Source organism: Hippocampus bargibanti, linkage group LG17 (genome assembly GCF_051943395.1).
Source record: "Hippocampus bargibanti isolate YZ-2025 linkage group LG17, ASM5194339v1, whole genome shotgun sequence".
Taxonomy (NCBI): Eukaryota; Metazoa; Chordata; class Actinopteri; order Syngnathiformes; family Syngnathidae; genus Hippocampus; species Hippocampus bargibanti.
The window spans coordinates 2,872,501-2,891,316 of NC_142750.1; the positions used below are offsets into that span (position 1 = coordinate 2,872,501).

The following is an 18,816-nucleotide window of genomic DNA, read 5'->3' on the forward strand; positions in this document are numbered from 1 at the left end:
TTTAGTCAAATGCAAAACACCAATAAAAATGACTTAAAGTGTCCTAAAACTGCCACAAAATTACCTTGAAACTGGGGATATTCCAAAAGTCCCGCCCCCTTGTTTGTGATGTCACGCCAGGATACTCCTTCACAAACTGCCTTGCTCCAGAATCAAAACAATGGCTTCAGAGAGTTCAGATTCGGAGAAGATGCTTTCTTGTTACTCTTCTAGTTATGAATATGATGCAAATAGTTCTGAAGAGGAAAGCATAAATGTTTGCAATCGATTAAAGAAGTCTTTCTGTATCAATTCAAGCCGTCTGGACTCCAATTTAGCGCACAGAAAATGCATAAAATGGCATAAGGTCCGTTTGAAATGGGCTGATTTGACCGCTTGGATTTTGTGTAAACTTACACCTTCTTTGTGCGTATTACCGCAATTGGCTGCGACACACAACGATTCACCATTGCATTATTTATGTAGTTTTCCTTCTAATTTCGCCATCAATACGTTGTTTTCAGACGAAAAAAAGTACCCAAAATGCATTGTGTGTCGCTTTCTCGGTCAGGGGCATTCCCTCCGTGACATCACTTAGGGCATCGTCATCAACTCGAAAACAAGACTTCCTAAATATTCAGCGCGAGTCTTAAAACGTAAAATATAGCTATATGTGGTGGTATCTTTGTCAGTAGAAGTCATTTGAAGTGATTTTACAAATTACGGACGCAACTTGCCCGGGGGTGTCGGTTGTCCTTTAAGGGGCACTGTGACTGTTGATGTTCTTGTTTGTGAGGCCTGATTTTTTTTAAAAAAAGTGTTTTTTATTTTTGTCTTCATTTGTGGTTTGTGTGTTTTCACACATTGAGGTCATTCGTTTATTTGCTCTCGTTTGAAAACATGCACCCCATTTGCAAAAGAAAGAAAAAAATAAATAAATAGGCGACTTCCTGTACCGCAGTGGAAAGTGAGCCTGAGAAATGAGTTCTACACAAAGTGGCGGTAGTAAATATAAATTGAACAAAACACAATTGAATCTTAACTCATTCACTGCCAGATGTTGTGCAAAAATGTGTCCACTCCAGTGCCAGGGTTTTTGTCATTCAATTCAGCATAAGAAACCTAAGACTCTCTACTTTCAAGAGAAAAAAAGAGTTAATTCCTAAATTATATGGGTCTGGGGTTATATGAGCTTGAAATGAGGACGTCTGTCCAAAATACAATGCAATGAATACATGTTGGTTTATACAGTATAGCGCTAACTTGGAACAAAGCGCTAACTTGATGATATTTACTGAAGTTAAAACCTTATTTACTAATTCTAGCTACAGTGATACCTCGATTTACGAACCCCTTGGATTACGAACTTTTCGGTTTAAGAACGTTACGTTTAGGAAAATTACCTTAGCATACGAACTTTACCTTGTCATACAAACTTTTTTTCATCCACGTAGCTGCCTCAATGAGTGATGTGTCGTTCACGAACGAGCCCGTTCTAACAACAAAATGGCAGCCGACTGTTTTTGTCCTCTATTCCCCGCACCCAGTCTTCAGTTAAAGCCATGTGATTGGTCAAGAACGTCGCAGTGAGAGGGGCGGGGGTTTAAACATTAAAGAGACAGGCAGATGACAGAGAGAGAGAGAGTAAGAAAATGGATAGAAAACAACTTCAACTTTGATCGTTCAAAGGCAGAGTGTAGACTGCAAGGTTAAAATATGCCAGCAATCAGGCTCCACAAACTACCCGCATAAGCCATCTGTACACTTGATGCAAAAAGCTATCAACCCAGCTAAACAGAACACAATTGATGAGGAACTAGATGAAATTATCACAGGGAAAGCACCTATAAGGGATCATTCCTCAAGATGGTGAAAGAAGAATGTTACGTTCCTCATCAAGTGTTTAATGCTGATGAAACCGGCCAGTCCATTCCATCAAGCCATCAACGACCATCACAAAGGTAAACAAAACCACTTTATTATACACTACAGTTTATTTCTTTAATTATAATACCATAGCACATTTATTATACATAAAATAAGGTATATTTTGTGTCGTATTAAGGCTTAGAAATTTGTCCTTTAAGGCTTATTTAGTAGAAAATTATGTTTTATGTGGACCTGGGAACGGATTATTCTCATTTTAATGGTTTCCTATGGGAAACATTTTTTTGGGATACACCCTTTTCGCCTTACACACAGTCTGGGAACCAATTAAGTTCGTAAGCCAAGGTATCACTGTACTGTATTTAGTTAGGTAGCTAGATAATGTCTTGTATCTGTACTCTGTATCGTTATCTCTAAGTAATCAAAAGTAATATCCGAGTAAAATATGGGTGGTGGCTAAAATGGCGGACATAAACGTCAGATTGGCCCAAAATGTAAGCAAAGCTTTTGCTTGCATTTTGTCCAACGTGAGTAGACTTTTGACTACGTTTTACATACTGTACTGTAATGTAATGAGGAAGGGGGCAGGCCTTAGCTTTCCTTCCCAAAATAAACCGATTGAGGCTGCCGAAGTCGGCTGCAGGGATAAGCAAGCAGTAGAAAAAAAATACTCTCTCTCCCACAGACATATACACAAAAGAAGTGGACTTCACAATTTCCCCGACTGAAACAGCTGCAAAGACTTGACCAAGGTGAGATTCGATCCATCGGCATTAAAAAATGAATTATTCAGTCTCAAATGGCATTTTTATTGGATTAGAATGACTTTTTTTTCTTCTCCCAGACTTGAAATTGCTCAACTGTGTGCAAGGCTTGCATTCTAGTGTACAGGATAAGCCCATTTTAAAAGTATTCCGTAACAGATAACAGAAACCATATGTGGTCATAAAACCAAACGGCTTAGACTGAAACGACCAGAAAAGGAATTTTCATACCTCCACCGGGGTCGTACGAATGCACAATTTGTACTATGTCAAATATATGCTTAAAATTGCTCATATTTGGTGCAAAATTTTGCACAAATGGGTCTTGCAAATTACTCTGGACCACAAGGCTCTCAAAATCACGGCATGTACCTCAAAATGTATACAGTGATTCCTTGGCTTACAAAATGAATTGGTTCCCGGAAAGTGTGTGTAAGGCGAAAAGTGTGTATCCCAAACATGAATTTCCCATAGGAAACCATTCAAATGAGAATAATCCGTTCCCAGGTCCCCATAAAACATAATTTTCAACTAAATAAGCCTTGAAGATCAACCGACACCTCCGGACAAGTTGTGTCCATAATTTGTAAAATCACTTCAAATGACTTCAACTGAGCGTGTTTTACAAAGATTCCACTGCATATAGCTATATTTTACGCTTTAAGACTCGTGCTGAATATTCAGGAAGTCTTGTTTTCGAGTTGGTGACGATTCCTGACATGACATCACGTCAAGAACGCCCCTGACCGAGAAAGCGACACACAATGCATTTTGGGTACTTTGTTTGGTCTGAAAATTTTGTGTTGATGGCGAAATTAGAAGGAAAAATACATAAATAACGCGATGGTGAATTGTTGTGTGTTGCACCAAGGCTACTATTTGATAGTAGTTGACAGGAATTCCCAGCAGACAAATCAGCCCATTTCCAACAGAACTTGGGCGCCATCTTGTGCATTTTCTGGGACGCTACACTGGAGTCCTGACGGCTTCAACATTTATGCTTTCCTCTCCAGAACTATTTGAATCATATTCATAACTGGATGAGGAACAAGAAAGCATCTTCTCCGAATCTGAAGCAAAAAAAGCCGACTGCCATTTTCAGCTCCTCGTTAAGAGCTCCAAGAACCGTTTCGTTCGCGAACGACACATCACTCATTGTGGCTTCCCGAAAAATAGTTTGTATGCCATGATTATATTCTCGCGAACAAAAAGTTCGTTAGCTAAAGCGTTCGTAAACCAAGGTATCACTGTATTTCAAATCGCCACCGTCCGTTTTCTTGTAGTTGCATTTTTATTGAGCATAAAAATTGAAGACGCGGTGTCCCGCTTCTAATTGGCTCGTTACTCAGACGAAGTCTTGGAGCCACATTTTTTTTTTCTTTTGTAACACAACTCTGCTTGGCTGCCTTCTCTGAATGAAAGATCAGATGAAGGATGATGAACTAAAGCCAGCGAGCAGAATGGATTTTTGGTTGATCATCCTACTGTGTGGGATTTATTTGCCAGTTCTTGATTTGTTTAGAATTTCTCTAATATTTGTCCAAGAGCAACATTTAAAGTGCACGTGACTGAACCACGTAACCTTGATTTGCACAGCTGCAAGGATATTTTTTTTTCCTGTTCCGCAAAGCAGTAAAAAAATAAACTAAAAAAAAATTCCACAGTGATTACATGGCCAGCTGACCGACAAATACCCTGTTCCGGTTTTCCCATGTTGGTTCAATATCACGTCGGAATCCTGTTGCCGCTTGTTCTTGGGGAATTCCCATTTTAGGCTGGACTTGTGCCCGAGATTCTCTGACTCGAGTGATAAGGCGGTTAAGCAAACAGATGAACAGATCACAGGTCAAATGTGCCGAAAAGATGCCAGGAATGCACAATTCATAGGTTTCATCTTCCTCGTAGGTGCAAGAGCAATGTTGGCTATCCTCCTCAGCCTGTCCTTTGTTCACCTGGTGGCACAGGCAGCCCCTCCCACAGGGTCTCCTACCCCTTGCATGCGTTGCTGTGATGACCCCCAACCAGCAGGGGACAGCGCAGCCCCACCCACGGTCGAAAGATACAACCAGCTGCCTCAAGTCCGCACCTACATCAACATGACCATCCTTAAAGGTACACCGATAGAACCTTCGTTTTATATCTATCTATCTATCTATCTATCTATCTATCTATCTATCTATCTATCTATCTATCTATCTATCTATCTATCTATCTATCTATCTATCTATCTATCTATCTATATATATATATACAGTAAAGTCTCGTTATATCGATATCGGATATATCGATAGTCCCGGTTATATCGATACTATTTCTCTGCACGCACGGAGAAAATTACATGCAAACAGGGTCGGATATATCGATAGTCCCGGTTATATCGATATTTTTTCGGACTCCCTTGAATATCGATATAACGAGACTTTACTGTATATATATATTTAATACAAATTAATTATTTTTTTTACATCTATACATATATATATAATATACATATGTATGTAATTAAAAATAATATATATATATACATAAAAAATATATATGCATATACACACACATATACATACATAAATATATAATATATATATATATATATATATATATATATATATATATATATATATATATATAATATATATGCACATACACACACACATACACACATATATATATATATATTTCAACAAAGAAATATTTAAATATATCCTGTGTATTTTCTTTAATGTATATTCATATACGTATATGTATTTATAATGTCATTCAGGTGACAAAGGAGACCGTGGTGAAAGAGGGACACCGGGTAAAACTGGACCGGCAGGCCCTCCAGGATCCATCGGACCCACGGGCTCAAAAGGCTCCAAGGGCCAGGCAGGTCTCCCCGGAGACCCTTGCAAAGTCCAGCACGCCGCTTTTTCCGTGGGCCGACGCAAGTCCCTCCACAGCTTGGAGGCTTACCAGGCGCTGATATTCGACACCGTTTTCGTGAACCTCGACAACCACTTCAATATGTTCAGTGGGAAATTCGTCTGCCACACGCCCGGAATTTATTTCTTCAACGTCAATATCCACACGTGGAATTTCAAGGAGACGTACCTCCACATCATGCGTAACGAAGCCGAGCAGGCCATCGTGTACGCTCAACCCAGCGATCGGTCCATCATGCAGAGCCAGAGCCTCATGCTGGACTTGAACGTGAAGGACGAGGTGTGGGTCCGCCTGTATAAGCGGGAAAGGGAAAATGCCATTTATAGCGATGACGTGGATATTTATGTAACCTTCAATGGACACCTCATCAAAGCTAGTTCAGAGTAAGGAGAGAAAAAAATGTTAAAAAATGTTTGTTTTTTTTGTCTCGACAGAATGGCATCTGCAATCAACATTGCAACCATTGAAACATAACAATAAAATAAGTCTTTTTTAACTTAATCCTCTGGGCTCTGAGATGTTACATTTTATTTTCCCTCACTTCTTTTCAGGTTTATATATGATCCCAAGCACACAAGGACAAACAGGAATAGCGTTAGCCAAAACATGGCGTAATTTATTATTTCCTGTGCAAAATCAACTCAGGAAAGCCAGGAAGGAACACTGAAAGAATTCCACCCTATATACAAAATACTTTTATATACAAATAAACTAAAAATACAATAAAAAATGGCAGGATTCTCACTTTTCTCTCAAAATTCTGACTTTAAAGTGAGAATTCTCACTTTTAAATCAGAATTTTGAGATTAAAGTTGGAATTCTGAGAATAAAGTCAGTAATCTGATATCAAACTGAGAATGCCAACTTTATTTTATTGTTCTTTGCTAGCCCTCATCCTCTTGTGTCAAAATGGCCGCCGGGAGTTGTGATGTGAATAAATGTCTGCGTGTGTTACTAGTAGTGATGGGAATTCCGGCTCTTTTCGAAGAGCAGGCTCTTTTGGCTCGGCTCACTAAAAAGATCCAGCCCATAATGCTCCCAAATGGCTCCTCAGTTTGTTTGTTTTTTGTTGCTTAAATTAACTAACTACCAAATATCATGTAAAATTATGTGAAAAACGAATTACTCATGTAAAAAAAAATACATTATATCATATTTTTAGTTATATGACTTGATTTATATGTGCACTGCCCCCAGTCTTCGGTTAAAGCCGCACACGATTGGTCGATATCGATGGTAGAGGAGGGAGAGGAGAATTACAGACACATGCAGCAGTGAGGAGATGGGGGGAGAGGGTGGGTTATGGTAGACAGGGTGGACAAATGGTATCACATTATGCTGTTATTATTCTTCAATTATTATATTTTTTTTTACTAGTTGGTATGATAGCATTATTAATATGAAAAGCAAATTAGTGACAGATGATCATTAGACCAGAGTAACCACAGGGAAAGTTAGTGGATGCTCACTGTGCACATATAAATCACGTCATTTTACATGATTTTTAATAATTACATGACCCATAAGAGCCGGATATTTTTAGTGAGCCGAGCCAAAAGAACCAGCTCTCTGAAAAGAGCCATAATTCCCATCACTAGAACAAAGTTTACACTTGACCTTTTAAAATAGCAACAATAAGACATTAAAACAATGGATACACTGTGTTGTCCCAGTAGTTTACATTGTACAGTATATTCGCAGTGGTTATTATGACTGTGAAGTGACCTTGAGAGTTTTGAAAGGCGCTTATACATGAAATATATTATTATAATTATAATGTGTACCATTTTTGGAGAATCTCTTCAAAATGATTCCAGAAAGGGGGATGTTCTCTTCTTTTTCGTTGTGAACGGTGCGTCCAACGCAGAACAAATTAGATTGAAGATGCGAATTGCGTGTGTCATTGTTAGCCGTTAGCTCATTATCGTCTCAGTACGCCATTTTAATTCAAATGACCCGCGAAACTATGACTGCGCGATGACGTAGTAGGAAATGCATCTCGCGAGGCTTCGGGCGTGACAACAGCGCGTTCCGAGGCAGTGGGCGTGGCCAAACGCGGAAAACACGCTTCGAACTGCGTCGAGCAAAATGTTTTGCCACCTAACTATTTAAAATACAAGGAGGAAGAAGACGAAAACACCCCGTAAAATGCTTACCAGAGCTCACTTGCAAGTGCACCACATATTCGTTATGGCATCAATTTATCCTAGCACTAACAAACAGAGAAAATACAGTTGTGTGTGATTAGCAGGCTAGCCTCAGCTGTGAGATGCTACATTGGCTGAGAAGGTTGACTGCCTACAAGGAACGACGGCACCGTTTCAGTTTAAAAATAAAAAATGTTGATGTTGTCAATTTAATTAGAATGAGGGTTAATAATAATAATGCATTTAATTTTAAGCGCATTTCTACGGAGCCCCTAAGGGGACATCGAAGAAAAAAAAAAAAAAACTTTGCGAGATCTCGCAAAACTTTGCGTTCCCTCGCAAAACTTTGCGTTCCCTCGCAATACTTTTGCGAGATCTCGCATTCTTTGCGAGATCTCGCATTCTTTGCGAGATCTTGCAAAGAATGCGAGATCTCGCAATCTTTTTTTAAAAAATACGCGTACATGTACTTCCGGTTCATCGTCAGTGTAACCGAAAACAACAAACATGGAGCCTTTTCACCCTTTCGTTCCTTTAATCCAGTTTTACTTTAAAATTGGCTTGAAATACAAAGATATAAAATCCGTTCTTGAGATTAAACACGGCTTACTAATAAGTGAAAGACATTTGAAGCTAGTGGTGAACAAAAGTGGACTATTTCGCCGAAAAACGTTCGATGACTTGGGCGTCTTGGTTGACTTTATTCACAACCAGTTGCAGAATTCCGGACAACTACACGGTTACAGGTGGATGTACAGTAAGTGCAGAGAACATGGGCTTCTTGTCAGGAAAGAGGATGTTCGTCTGGTCCTGAAAGAGTTGGATCCGAGAGGAGTGTCTTTAAGGCAAGCAAGACGTCTGAGACGACGAAACTACTTCTCGAAAGGGCCGAATTTTATTTGGCATATGGATTCATGACAAACTGAAACCGTTTGGAATTTGCATCAATGGGGCTATTGATGGCTTTTCAAGGAAAATAATGTGGCTCAATGCCTACACAACAAGTAGTGACCCGAAGTTAATTGGAGGTTACTACATTGAAGTTGTGCACCGTTTGGGAGGTTGTCCTCGAATCGTTCGAGCTGATTTGGGGACTGAAAATGGTCATGTTAAAGGCTTCCAGCGTTTCCTGGTGCCCATACCGCCAGGCAGCACCCTTGACAGTTACTTGGATGGAGCCAGCACCGCCAATCAAAGAATTGAATATTGGTGGGGGTTTCTTCGCAGCCAATGCATGGAATTCTGGTTATCACTCTTCAAAGACCTCAGAGACAATGGCTTCTTTGATGGTGGATTTCTGGACAAAAGCATCCTGCAATTTTGTTGCATCGGACTTATTCAGGTGAGTTCATATATTCTGTAGCTCCATTTATGAAATATGTATTTTTGTATTTGAGAGGGTGTTGATGGGACACAAAAGAAGGTAAATAATCGGATAGTGGAAAGAAGATAGTGGTCTGTGTGTGTGGGGACATAGGGTGAAGGTGAAATGATCAAGGAAAAGATGAAGGAAAAGTGGGGATGGGCAGAGTAGTAAACATGAGTGACGAGTTTAAGGTAGAAAGGAGGGAGCAGGGAGAGAAAAGCAGTCTAATTCTATAATTTCTTGCTCATAAGAGCTGCTATGACTGTGCAACTCTTCCTAAATCTGTCTGTATATCACACCAAATCCAGCAGGCATTTAAACAACTTCTTCCCTCAAGCAATTAACTCTCTAAAAAGTAACCCCAATAGAACTGTATAGTGCCTCCATTTTTTGATGAGACTAGTGCAGCTACAGGAGACAATTTCCTTGTGTGTACTACATACTTGGCAAAAAAAGATGATTCTGATTCTGATATTATTCTCAACAGGATGAGTTGGATGATACTGCCCGTGTTTGGAACAGCCATCTCTTCAGGCCCTCAAAGAACATAAATGTCCCCAGTGGTCGGCCCAACGTGATGTATTCTTTACCTGAACTTTATGGCACAAGGGACTTCCTCTCCACAGTTGACAATGAACAAGTTCAACTATGCAAAAGCCAGTGTGTCTTCCGTTTAACTATGCCTTGTGATCCGGATGTATTTGTATTGTGTGCTTCCTTAATGGCCCAGTCTGGTCTGATGCCACCAAAAGAGCCGTATCAGGCTGTGAACTTGTACTTGCACCTCAGAGAGGCCCTTACTGCAATTCTAAATTAGAAGCATGATGTTTTCAGGGGTCAGAGACATTAACCTTTGGTGAAAGCATTTTTGTTTCCGTATACCAGTCATACTGGAATTATATTACATTAAAATTTAAACATGAATTACTCAAAGCAATAACCATATATTTTTTGGTGTGTGTTTGGGTGAAACCATTTTATGGCTCCTCAACTGGTTCGAAGTAACATTTAATGAAGGCTGAATCCGACGACCATTGCCATTTCTTCAACCCTTTGTTCATAATTTCTTTTATCACTTCACTTTAAATGGATTATTGGGATACATTTGAGGACGAATAATATATAGCAATCACAATTTAAATCATTTTTTTGTCTGCTGTTTTTGTTACTGTATAAGGAAAGCATATTTGATCAATATGAAATGTTCATTTGTCAAATCATTCTGGGTGTCAATAAATATACTGTCTTGGTTGCTGATTTTAACCACAAATACTTAACCAATGTGGATCTGAATAGTATTCCTGCACCCCAGTACACAATCACTTGCCTGTAAATGATAACATAATTGTCACTCTTCAATTTCGTCAGCAGGTGGTGTCTTGTGTTTAAAAAAAACATGAATTATTTGGAACAAATTTTATTAACATTGACAAATTGGTATGAACAGCAATCACAAACATATAAATGGAATACAATATCAAGTACAAAAAGAATTGCTTTTGTTTGAACAGTGCAAATATTTGCAACATTACATGACATATCAACTTCAAACCTTTAGGTCAAACTGAAAGTGGCACCATATCCGAAACCATTAGGAGAATAAGTGATATGGAAAATTGAATGAATGAATAATAACCATGAAATCAATTGTAGACACAAAAGGAAAATACAACTGTAGACTGCCCTACGCAAGGTTGACCATGACAGATGTTTTACATCTCAAAGTACAAATAATGAAATGCTCCTAAACTGATGTGTGTGCATGTGTGTGTAGACATAAGAGAGTCAATCAATCAATTGCGCACTTTCTCCCACCATGTTGGTGACAGATGAATGAGCTTCACTGCATTCATCCAAATGAGATGTTGGAGTATTTTCTTTTGTGCCAATGTAAAATCTTAACAGTTTCAATTTGTTTTTTTCATAGAGTCTGCCAATTGTTTCATCTAAAGCAATGTGGTTTCTTTTGAAATCACAGACCTCAAAAGTAAAGTCTTCAACAGGTCCTTTGGTTTAGCTTCCATCTGGGAAAAATAGCCCTTTTTCCCAGCTCCAAAATTTGAGCGACAGTTGCTGTTTTTTTCCAGGATGGCATACCTTGTTCCTCCACTTTTGCTTGTCCTCACTTGATGGTAATCGTTGCCATAAATCTTCCTTTGAGTCTTTTCTGCAGAAACATTGTTATGTCTTGCCATCCCATCAACATGGTTTTGGAGTACTCCCGAAGTCTCAGCCAGTACACCTTTTTTCCTTGATCTTATTTTGCCTCTTAATTTTTGGAGGAGCAGTTCATTATCACCACTGGACATTTTCTGATGACAAAAGCAAAGGACAGCTATTCGATCACCATAAGAAGTGATATATTTGCCCATTTGCTCTTCGGTCATCATAGCAATTACTGCCATGTCAACCTGCAAAGATAAATTGTGAGAATAAATACTTGACATGTTTATTTAATTATCAATAACTTTTAATACATTTAACATATTCACATGAGTGATGGGACACTACAGTCATCATTATTTGTATTCAGTATTACACGAGAATAGTATATTAGGTAGCGGCAGCCCAATTACTAACTGTAATATCGATTTTAAATTGTGTTAATAACCTCATTATTAAAATAGAATTAACAGTACAGGTAGAGTAGATAGAAATGTTAGCTTCACTTTCACTTTATTGACCTACTACCAATACTACTTCGAAAAAAAATGTCCATGTTTCTCTTGTTTTGCTTATTACATCAGACTTTGTAGCTGTATGCCCACCTTGTCGCTTTTCATACGTGCAATGTCCACGTGAGGGACGTTTCTTGACTGCAAGAAGTGTTCCAAGTCTTCCTCCATGATGCGCCGAGTCGTTGCCTTCTCTCAATAAGCAGCGCGCGCGACCGTCTACCTGAGCCAAGCTGACCCGGAAGTACAGGAACGCACATTTTTTTAAAAAAGATTGCGAGATCTCGCAATCTTTGCGAGAGAACGCAAAGTATTGCGAGGGAACGCAAAGTTTTGCGAGGGAACGCAAAGTTTTGCGAGGGAATGCAAAGTATTGCGAGGGAACGCAAAGTTTTGCGAGGGAACGCAAAGTTTTGCGAGGGAACGCAAAGTTTTGCGAGATCTCGCAAAGTTTTTTTTTTTTTTCTTCGATGTCCCCTTACGGGCTCCGTACATTTCAAAGCTCTCAAGGACACTTTACAGTCACAAGCATAGGTACTATAATAAATAAAATACACTGGCGGGGGGCATACAGAAAATCGAAGGTTTTGCCGGAGAGCAGCGGCAGCACAACACGCCAGTGTACACTCAAACCGGAAGTATATTATTATTAGTAATATTATTATCATTTGCTAACTATTTGCTATCTATTAGCTCTGGCTGGATAGCTAGCTATCTATTCACTATTTAGCTATCTACTAGCGGTCTAGCTAGCTATCTTTCTATCTGAGTTACTTCCATGATGAGTAAACGCTGGCGCGTGTGACTGCCGCTGCTCACCCGCAGAAAAACTTATCCTGTGACTGTAAAGTGACCTTGAGAGTTTTGAAAGGCGCTTTAAAATGAAATGTATTATTATTATAAACCCAGGGCCAAAATGTCACATCCTGTGAGCAGCTGATGAGTACTCATTTTATTTTTCTTCTGTCATTTTGAATTAAAAAAAAAACACATTTTGGATGACATTGTGCACTGGAAAAGACGGGAAAAGTGATACAACATCTAAAAATAGCGTATACTGTATTTTTTAAAGGCCATTCATGACACCGTCAACAGTACAAAACACACACAGTAATCTGGGATTGTGATCACATTCGGATTCACTTTGAAGGAACATCCAGAATCAAGATCCATGACGAGTATGACAGCTCAGCTGGAAGCTTGTCACTGACTCACAAAAAAAGTCCAGAATATCAAACAAATATGACATCACGCAGTTGGATGCTGTTGAAAGTAAGACTCTATAAAAATAGATTACTTTATTTTTTCCTTTGTAAACATATTTGCACCCAAAGGCACTCTATTTTACATCCCGCTCATATAATCAAGGATGATTCATATTCATGCTCAATCAAGTCTTAAAGGACAACCGACACCATTTTTTTGTTGCCTAACTGACATCAGAAAAACGTTTTATAGCATCGAAAATACCCAAAACACGCAGGCTGATATTTTTAGTCAAATGCAAAACACCAATAAAAATCAGTTAAAGTGTCCCAAAACTAAATGCCCAAAATGACTTCGGAGATGCGGAGTTTCAGAAGGCCCCGCCCCCTTGTTCGTGACGTCACGCCAGGACGTCTTGCCTTGCTCTACAATCAAAACAATGGCTTCAGATTCGGAGATGCTTTCTTGTTACTCATCCAGTTATGAATACGGTTCAAATAGTTCCGAAGAGGAAAGCATAAATGTTTGCAATCGATTAAAGAAGTCCTTCCGTATCAGAGGCCATTGCCAGATGCCATAGCCAGCGCTTTATCGGCACCCAAACAAGAAAAATTCAGGAATGGTGCTCTACGTCATATTTTCAATTCCCGAATACATTTGTGAATGGCAGTGAATGAGTTAACCATAATTTTTTTTTTTTGCACGGCAAGCAGATCCAATCAGAGTCACTCATGGAGGATGGAACGCGGTTTATCGTAACCGAAAAGCCTGAAATCGGGTTCATAAAGCTTGTAAAGTTCCCTGCGCACCTCGAGCGACACCGCGCTAAACCAATCGGATTCCGAGTCACCGGTTGTCAAATTCCCAGGCGAGGTCGGAAACTCCACCACATTGTCCACGCGCAGCAGACGTAGCAAATGCTCAGCGTCTTCTTCGGCCGTCTCCAAATGGCCTACAAAGTCGTATTGGATCTGGCATGGGTGACATAGACGGTATACCTGTTGCCAGTGCTCATTGAAGGGACCGTCCTTTTCCGTTTGAGGGTCCAGTAGATACTGGGTGAAATGTGAGAACGAAGGGTGAACCCCCGCGGCGAACGCCTCATCCGCAGAATCGGGAGGCGTTGGCTGGTTGGCGTAGCGACGCAGCATGAATTTAGCAAAGTGGCGGTAAAAGTCCTCGTTGCGTAGTTCAAATTTATCCCGGTAGGCCGATATGAGACGCACGAATGGGTCCCGCACAAAAAGGAACTTGGTGTATTTCTTCAGTTTGACCTTCAAAACAGAAAGCAACGCGTCATGTTTATGAAGTATGAACAGACTATTACTGATGCCTTGATATCGGCGCGATATTGACACCCGGTATCGGGTCTTGCCTGTCCCTTATTTCAAGCGAGCTAGCTATTTGCTATTTATTAGCTGGCTAGCACGCTATATACTGGCTTGCTAGTAATTTAGCTGGCTGGCTAGCTATCTAGTAGTAAGTACCTCAACCCCTCCCCAATCTCCCCCAAAATTGCATTATAATATCCTTTTTGGGAAGTTTTTGTTCAATTTAGCATCTTTTAGTTATCCGTTAGCTATATAGCTATTCAGCTAGCTAGCTAGCAATCTCGATAGCTATTAGCTATCTCTTAGCTATCTATTAACGATCTATTATATACAGTATATACCGAGCTAGCTATCTCGATAGTTATCTATTAGCTCGAGAGCTAGCTATCTTTCTTTCTATTTGAGTTATTTCCGGGCTGAGTGAACACTGGCGCCTGTGGCTGCCGCTGCTCACCCACGGAAAAAACATATCCTGTGACTGTAAAGTGACCTTGAGAGTTTTGAAAGGCGCTTATAAATGAAATGCATTATTATTAATGTTATTATTAGCTGGCTGGCTAGCTAGCTTTCTAGCTGGCTAGCAATCTATCTCTCTGTATATCAGCTATATATGGCCTGGCACTTGGCTTGCTCGGGAATAAGACCCAAAATAACTCACAAAATTTTTTGCTAAATAATAATAATAATAATAATAATAACAATAATAATAATAATAATAATAATAATACATGTAATAATAATCATCAAACCTTCATGAGGTGCCTGGCAAATTTGCCGTAGCGTTTCCAGAACTTGTTGAAGGTGAAATGCATGGTGGCGTTGTGAGCCAGCTCCCTAGGGATGGTCATCGGGTCTCGTTGGGGAACGCCGTTGCGGAGGAGGCTTTCGCTGAGTACGATCATGATTCGTTTCCAGTTGGTACAAGCCACCTAAAGGGCGACATAAACGGTTAGCCTGAAATTCGGATTAACTCATTCACTGCCAGACGACGTGTAAAAATGTGTCCACTCCATTGCCGGGGTTTTTGTCATTGTCACTCGAATTCCAGGACACACAGAATATTGAGTTTTAGGACTACGTCAACATTAAATGAAGCATAAGAAACCTTAGACTCTCTTCTTTCATCAGGAAAAAAAGAGTAGATTCCTAAATGATATGAGTCTGGAGTCATGTGAGCTTGAAATGAGGGCAGCTGTCCAAAATACAATGCAATACATACATATTGGTTTATATAGCGCTTTAACAACAGCTGAAGTTGGAACAAAGCGCTAACATGGACAAAAGGGAAATGCTTCCCCCTTGTGGAAGGGGAAAAAAAAAAACATTGCCAGGTCTGGCCAGCGCTTTATCAGCGAGCAAGAAAAACCAAAACCGAACTAATACGAGAATGGCGCTCTGACATCATATTTTCAATTCGCGAATACATTTGAGAATGGCAGTGAATAAGTTGATCATCACAATAAAATAAAATAAAATAAAATAAATATACGTACCTTTGGAACATAGCAGTAGATAACACCGTGGCGGTCATCAACTATGAGATGATCCAGCTCCTTGTTGGGAATGTCGTCAAATGAGCGGTTTTTGCCAGGAAACGCCAGGCTGTCATTGGCGCACACATCTCTCAGTAACCTTTGTCGGTTCTCCTGTTGAATAATAATAATAATAATAATAATAATAATAATAATAATACATTACATAATAAACATATAATAATAATAATAATAATAATAGTAATAATAATAATAATACATTACATAATAATAATAATAATAATAATAATAATAATAATAATAATAATAATAATAATAATAATAGTAATACATTACATAATAAACATATAATAACATATAATAATAATAATAATAATAATAATAATAATAATAATAATAATAATAATAATAATAATAATAATAATCATCATCATCATCATCATCATCATCATCATCATCATAATAATAATAATAATAATACATTTAATTTATAAGCGCCTTTCAAAACTCTCAAGGTCGCTTTACAGTCACAGGATAAATTTTTCTGCGGGGGAGCAGTGGCAGTCACACGCGCCAGCGTTCACTCAACCCGGTAGTACGTCACATAAAGTACGCCACATAAAGTAAAAAAAAAAAAAACAACAACAACAACAACTAAATAACAAATATATCGATAAATTGAACAAGTCATCTTATTATCAATTAATTATTAGTATTATTTATGTATTTACTATTTATGTGTCAAATGGTGAGTATAGCTTTGCTTTTTTTTTATTTCAAAGTGAAAGGAAAGGAAGAAGTAGAAAACAAAATAGAGGAGCTGCTGTAAAGACAGCCACTCTCGTGGCGGCCATCTTGAAGTAAAAAAAAAAGTAATAATTACAGCTACTAATAATATTTACCTGTCTCTGGCGCAGCTCTGCTGCCACCGGAGTCAAATGAATTTTCCACTCTTGCCTGGGAACATATCGCACTTCTGCCTTCTCTGATTGGTTGCTTGCTTCAGTGGGTTCTCCAGTTCCAGGTTCTAAAAACTGGTTGACAAAAGCATCGATATCGGAGAGGAAAGACGGGGATTGGGCGTGTTGAGGCTTCTGCTCCTGCTGTTGAGCGGCTTTTGTAATTTTGGGTCCGGGTGAAACGGGGGTGTGCGAATACTGATTGGACGCTCCAACTTCCTTCCAGTAGAGGATGATTAAAAGGATCATGAAAGCGGAACCCAGGACGACAAAAATGTGAAACATCCTGGATGTTCCCATGGTGACAAAGTGGTGCCTTGCCACTTAAAAGCTGCTCATCATCATCATCAGAGCTCTTGCTATGGGGTCGCCATGGCAACAGCTAGCAATAGCTAGAACCGAGGCAGTTGCTTATCGCGTCGCCGCGCAGGACGCATCCATGGATGAGATTCTCACCTCTGTGCCATTCGGAAAACTGAAAAAAGACAAGCAATTTCGAATATTACCCTGAGTAAAGAGATTCATGTGCAAAGTAGTTACAGGGATGATGTTGCTCTGTGCACAGTTAACGTATTTTAGCTAACTGTGCACAGTTAACGTATTTTAGCTAACTGTGCACAGTTAACGTATTTTAGCTAACTGTGCGCAGTTAACGTATTTTAGCTAACTGTGCACAGTTAACATATTTTAGCTAACTGTGCACAGTTAACGTATTTTAGCTAACTGTGCGCAGTTAACGTATTTTAGCTAACTGTGCACAGTTAACGTATTTTAGCTATCTGTGCACAGTTAACGTATTTTAGCTAACTGTGCACAGTTAACGTATTTTAGCTAACTGTGCACAGTTAACATATTTTAGCTATCTAGCTAACTATCTATTAGCGATATTTGAAGCTTGGCAAAAAAATGAAACCCACGCAACGATTTTGCCATACTGGTACGTAGCACGTTATTTTCCACAAATGTGTTTCAGTGATGAAGCGGATGATTTTAAAACATACAATATAGACCTCCGCCTTTTTTTCCAGACTTAGCTAGCTTGCTTTTAGAGTTAGCTAGCTAGCTTTCTACTTATTATTTGAATTACTTCCGGGTTGAGTGAACGCTGGTGCGTGTGGCTGCCGCTGCTCACCCACAGAAAAACTTATCCTGTGACTGTAAAGTGACCTTTGAAAGGCGCTTATAAATGAAATCTATTATTATGATTATTATTATGATTATTATTATGATGCTCCATGAGCTGTTCAAACTAATTACTATATACAGTAAAGTCTCGTTATATCGATATCGGATATATCGATAGTCCCGGTTATATCGATACTATTTCTATGCACGCACGGAGAAAATTACATGCAAACAGGGTCGGATATATCGATAGTCCCGGTTATATCGATATTTTTTCGGACTCCCTTGAACGAGACTTTACTGTATATATATATATATATATATATATATATATATATACGTATATATATAACTAATAACATTACCTTGAACACTAGCATCATTTTTTTTCAACCGGGCTGTTTCTTTGCGTCAAAATGGCACCGGTGCCGCTATCGGTATCCGCTCTTGCCAATGGACTACAATATCGCCTTTAAGCGAGGTTTTGAGCCAGTACAACCGGTTCGAGCCAGGAGAACCGGTTGAGAATCCTGAAGATAATAATCCAAGGCAGTTGAGAAAAACGTTATGTCTTCCGACGGTATCGCCCTTTCTCGCTGCATTTCATGCCACGGTCGTGTCTAAAATGCAACAAATGTATCCAACGTTTCTTCTGAGATTTGACGACGCTAATATAAACTATAAACGGTGTGAAAAAAAATCTTTTTATTTACCTCGTTGAGGGACGCCTTCTGCCCCGCGTCAATTGTGATGCCATCAGGTTTCGATCGGTTGCTTCGCTCCCTCTGAGATGAAGCGAGATTTCACCAAGTATCGCGACAGTAGAGCTCGAGACTTCTAACCTTTCTGGGTCGATACCGTTTTAACACGACAGTCGACGACACGGTGTTGGTGTCACCAACAAACAAACAAACAAACAAACAAATAAATAAATACATAATAATAATAATACATTTCATTTA

General features: G+C 39.2%; 3 protein-coding genes across 3 annotated transcripts in view; 2 read left to right on the forward strand and 1 right to left on the reverse strand.

Annotated features, from left to right (window-relative positions):
- il2rb (interleukin 2 receptor, beta) overlaps nucleotides 1-979 on the forward strand; it is a 6,938-nt gene extending 5,959 nt beyond the window's left edge. Inside the window, exon 10 of the mRNA XM_089018723.1 lies at nucleotides 1-979. This exon is cut by the window's left edge and continues 1,101 nt beyond it. The gene's annotated coding sequence lies outside the window, so the exon portion shown is untranslated.
- Nucleotides 980-2,463: 1,484 nt separating this feature from the next.
- c1qtnf6a (C1q and TNF related 6a) lies at nucleotides 2,464-6,034 on the forward strand. Its single transcript, XM_089018725.1, has 3 exons — nucleotides 2,464-2,618; nucleotides 4,536-4,742; nucleotides 5,392-6,034. Exons 2-3 carry the CDS (start codon nucleotides 4,547-4,549, stop codon nucleotides 5,937-5,939), a joined length of 744 nt encoding a protein of 247 aa, XP_088874851.1. The 5' UTR covers nucleotides 2,464-2,618; nucleotides 4,536-4,546; the 3' UTR covers nucleotides 5,940-6,034.
- Nucleotides 6,035-12,664: 6,630 nt separating this feature from the next.
- On the reverse strand, nucleotides 12,665-18,787 carry LOC148885229 (carbohydrate sulfotransferase 12-like). Its single transcript, XM_089018520.1, has 5 exons — nucleotides 18,568-18,787; nucleotides 16,673-17,204; nucleotides 15,771-15,923; nucleotides 15,027-15,206; nucleotides 12,665-14,220 (listed from the first exon to the last, which is right to left on the reverse strand). Exons 2-5 carry the CDS (start codon nucleotides 17,027-17,029, stop codon nucleotides 13,672-13,674), a joined length of 1,239 nt encoding a protein of 412 aa, XP_088874646.1. The 5' UTR covers nucleotides 17,030-17,204; nucleotides 18,568-18,787; the 3' UTR covers nucleotides 12,665-13,671.
- Between the last annotated feature and the right edge of the window lie 29 nt (nucleotides 18,788-18,816).